Here is a 3402-nt window from a genome sequence, read left to right on the forward strand (position 1 = left end):
CAAATTTTTAGTCAACGGAGATCCACAGATGGCACTTATCTCATTAGCTAACTCACCATCAATATTCGGAGAACAATAAACCATTGACTTATCAAAATTAACAGTTTGTCCAGATAACTTGCAGAAGATGTCCATGCAGTTCTTCAGAATATTTGCTTGCTGAACAGTAGCCTCTGAAAAAAGGATAAGATCATCAGCAAAAAACAGATGGGATACATAAGGTCCAGCTCTAGATGAATGTATAGGTCTCCATTGCCCCACATCAATAGTAGAATTAATAAGGTGTGAAAGCTTTTCCATGCACAAAACAAAAATATAAGGAGATAGAGGGTCGCCTTGCCTAATTCCTCTGCCGCCAACAAAGTTTTCAGTCAGTTCACCATTGACAATGACTTGATAACTAGCAGTGGTGATACAACTCATAATCAGCTTTACAATCTTCAAGGGAAGTTGTAGTTCAAACAACACTTGTTCAATGAATTGCCAGTTTAACTTATCATAAGCTTTAGATAAGTCAATCTTCCACGCCAAGAACCCCATATGTCCCTTAGTATTCCTGCATTTATGAATAATTTCCTGTGCAATCACAATGTTATCTGAAAATCTGAAATATGCCTGCCAGGGACAAAGCTTACCTGGTTGGGGCTTATCCATCTATTCAACAATGGTCTAATTCTTTGCACTAAAATTTTTGAAATAACTTTATAGATAGTGCAGCAAAGACTAATTGGTCTAAATAAATGCATATGTTGTGGCCCTTGAGTTTTAGGAACAAGGGTTATCAAAGTATGATTTAATCCAGGAGGTACCTCACCAGTAGTAAATGCAGCTTTAACAATATTGAAGATGTCCCTTGAGCATAAGTTCCAATGTTTTTGGAAGAAAAGAGCAGGGAAGCCATCAAACCCAGGGGCTTTTAGACTACCAATCTTGAAGACAGAATTATGAACATCAGCAATAGTAATAGGTCTATCCATCCTCTGAAGTTCGTTGGCATTGATATCAGGAAAAAGAATGGGAATGTGGAACCTCAGGTCAGGTCTTTCTTTAGCTGCAAATAATTGTTGAAAAAATTCCTTGGCTGTAGCTTTCATAGTGGCAGGATCATTTGACCAAATCCCCTCAGAGTTGAATAAACCATCAATTTTATTCCTCCTCCTCCTAACCATGGTAGTTAAATGAAAAAATTTAGTGTTCCTATCACCATCTTGCTACCATTTCTCTCTAGATTTTTGCTTCCAAAAAATAGCCTCCGCATCCCTTATTTGATCATGCTGGGAAATCAAATCTCTTTCAAGATTTTGCAGAAAAGGGTTATTGTTCCTTCCCAAATTCTTCTGAATTCCACAAATTCTTGCCAACAATCTTCGTTTTCTTCTAAAGATATTACCAAAGACATCCCTGTTACAATCAGAAAGGGTTGTAGCAGGTGACTTGGTTTTTTCTATAGCATTTCCAGTAGTACCATTCCATGTGTCAGTCACAACATTGCAAAAGTTATGATGTTGAAGCCACATAGCCTGAAATCTAAAAGGAGTATTAATTCTAGTATGTCTGCTATCGGGCTTCAATCTGAGCAAAATAGGGCAGTGATCTGATTTCATTCTAGCAAGATGAACAAGACAAGCATCAGGATATAGGACCCTCCATTCATCAGTGCAAAAACTTCTATCCAATCTCTCCTTAACCCAGCTAGTAGCCCAAGTATAATCGGCACCTTGATAGCCCATATCTATCACACCACTTCTGCAAACCCAATCTTGAAAACCACCAAATCGTCTTATAGGAGCACCACCGATTTTGTCCGCATAAGACAGCAGTTCATTAAAATCTCCAAGTAAGACCCATAGGAGAGCATGTTGACGTCTCAAATTATCCAAATAAGGCCATAAAGTGCTTCTAGAGGTATTGCAAGGGCTAGCATAGATTCCAGAAAGAAGCCAATGTTGGTTGCCAACGCCACACACTTTCACAGTAATTGATTGAAAAGTAGAGTCAATAACATCAATATCCACTCTAACTTTATTCCACAGCATCCATATACCACCAGAGAAGCCCTCAGACTCCATTATTTCAAAATCAGAAAATCCTAAGTTTAGAAGAAGTTTTTTTGCTTTTGCAAATTGAACCCTTGGTTCACATATAATCAAAACATCAACTTTATGCATTTTCACTAAATCTTGAATAGCAGAGCTAAATTTATCACTTCCAGCCCCTCGAGCATTCCAAAAGATAATGTTATCCATATAAACATAATAGGGTGGGGGAGGGAAGTCCCAAGATTAAGAAACCACCATGTCCTCCCCACGTTGAGAGGCCATAGTGTGCAGATTCACAGTAATTTCAGCAGCAGAATTCTGCATATTATCAGCTGATCGAACCCACCTGGTTCTGGTGATCCTTCTCACCAACAATCTCTAAGCCCTCATCCTTTAAATTATGCATGTGGGAGTTTTCCTCAGGAGGTTTATTACCACATACAACATTAAGATTAATAGGATTTGGTTTAGAAGTATTACCAGTCATGACATTGCCTCCAGGAGACCCACCCTTGAAAACACCCTTCATCACAGAGAAGGCGGCAATATTTGTAGGGGCCTCCAGATTGAGAGTTTTAGGTTCCTTTCCTGCACCATTCTTCAGTTTTGAGCCATGAGCAGAATTGCTAGTACTCCCTCCTTTGTTGGATATTTCTTTTAAAGGAGCCCTAGTCTTTACTGAGTTTCTTCTGATGCTCACCAAGGAGCTACTTTCCGCAACACTTTTGGCTTTCATTTTAGACTCTTTTGCTGCTATTTTCCCAGCTTTCTCCTGCACCTGCTTCCAGACCTTAACAATTTTGGGTTCATTTGAATCTTCCACATAACCAAAGATTGGTTTGGTAATAGGATTGACCTTTTCTGCATTTTCTAGATGGTCTTCAACAACTTCATTCTGCAAAGGAGCAAATCTAGAACCAGTCACAGCTTTCCCTTTTGCTTGGCTTTGGCTAGGATTTGGTGTCTTTCTATTTTTGTTCATTATCATCCATGGACCCATGCTGTCTTTCACCACCTTGTTAGAAGAGCTAACAATATCGTTTGATTTAACAGTTTGCTGCACATCATTGGAGGATTCAGAATTAGCTACCTGCATAACCACATCAGATTGCTTGTTGGGGTTGGTCTCAGCAGTTCCCATGGTATCATTTGGCTTTCCGGTTGCAGAATTATGTTGCATATCACCTGTCATCTCATTCACATAAGGGCATTTATCTTTGACATGCCCATAAACCCCACACTTAAAACATATTATGGAGATACCTTCATAAACAACACCAAAAGGTTTCTCATCCAGTTCCACAAAGGGTTTTAGAGGTTCATTCAGATTAATTTCCACACAAATTCGACAGAATTTTCCACG

At 39.0% G+C, this 3402-nt stretch overlaps 1 protein-coding gene across 1 annotated transcript; it reads right to left on the reverse strand.

The window, feature by feature from the left end:
• Positions 1 to 1211: 1211 nt before the first annotated feature.
• LOC133716433 (uncharacterized) lies at positions 1212 to 2246 on the reverse strand. Its single transcript, XM_062143145.1, has one exon. It carries the CDS (start codon positions 2244 to 2246, stop codon positions 1212 to 1214), a length of 1035 nt encoding a protein of 344 aa, XP_061999129.1.
• Positions 2247 to 3402: the final 1156 nt, after the last annotated feature.

This window comes from Rosa rugosa, chromosome 6, assembly GCF_958449725.1.
Source record: "Rosa rugosa chromosome 6, drRosRugo1.1, whole genome shotgun sequence".
NCBI classification, from domain to species: domain Eukaryota; kingdom Viridiplantae; phylum Streptophyta; class Magnoliopsida; order Rosales; family Rosaceae; genus Rosa; species Rosa rugosa.

What these genes read in the sequence shown, in the direction of transcription:
- LOC133716433 (XM_062143145.1), bottom strand. Translation starts at nt 2,246, where the DNA reads ATGGATAACATTATCTTTTGGAATGCTCGAGGGGCTGGAAGTGATAAA.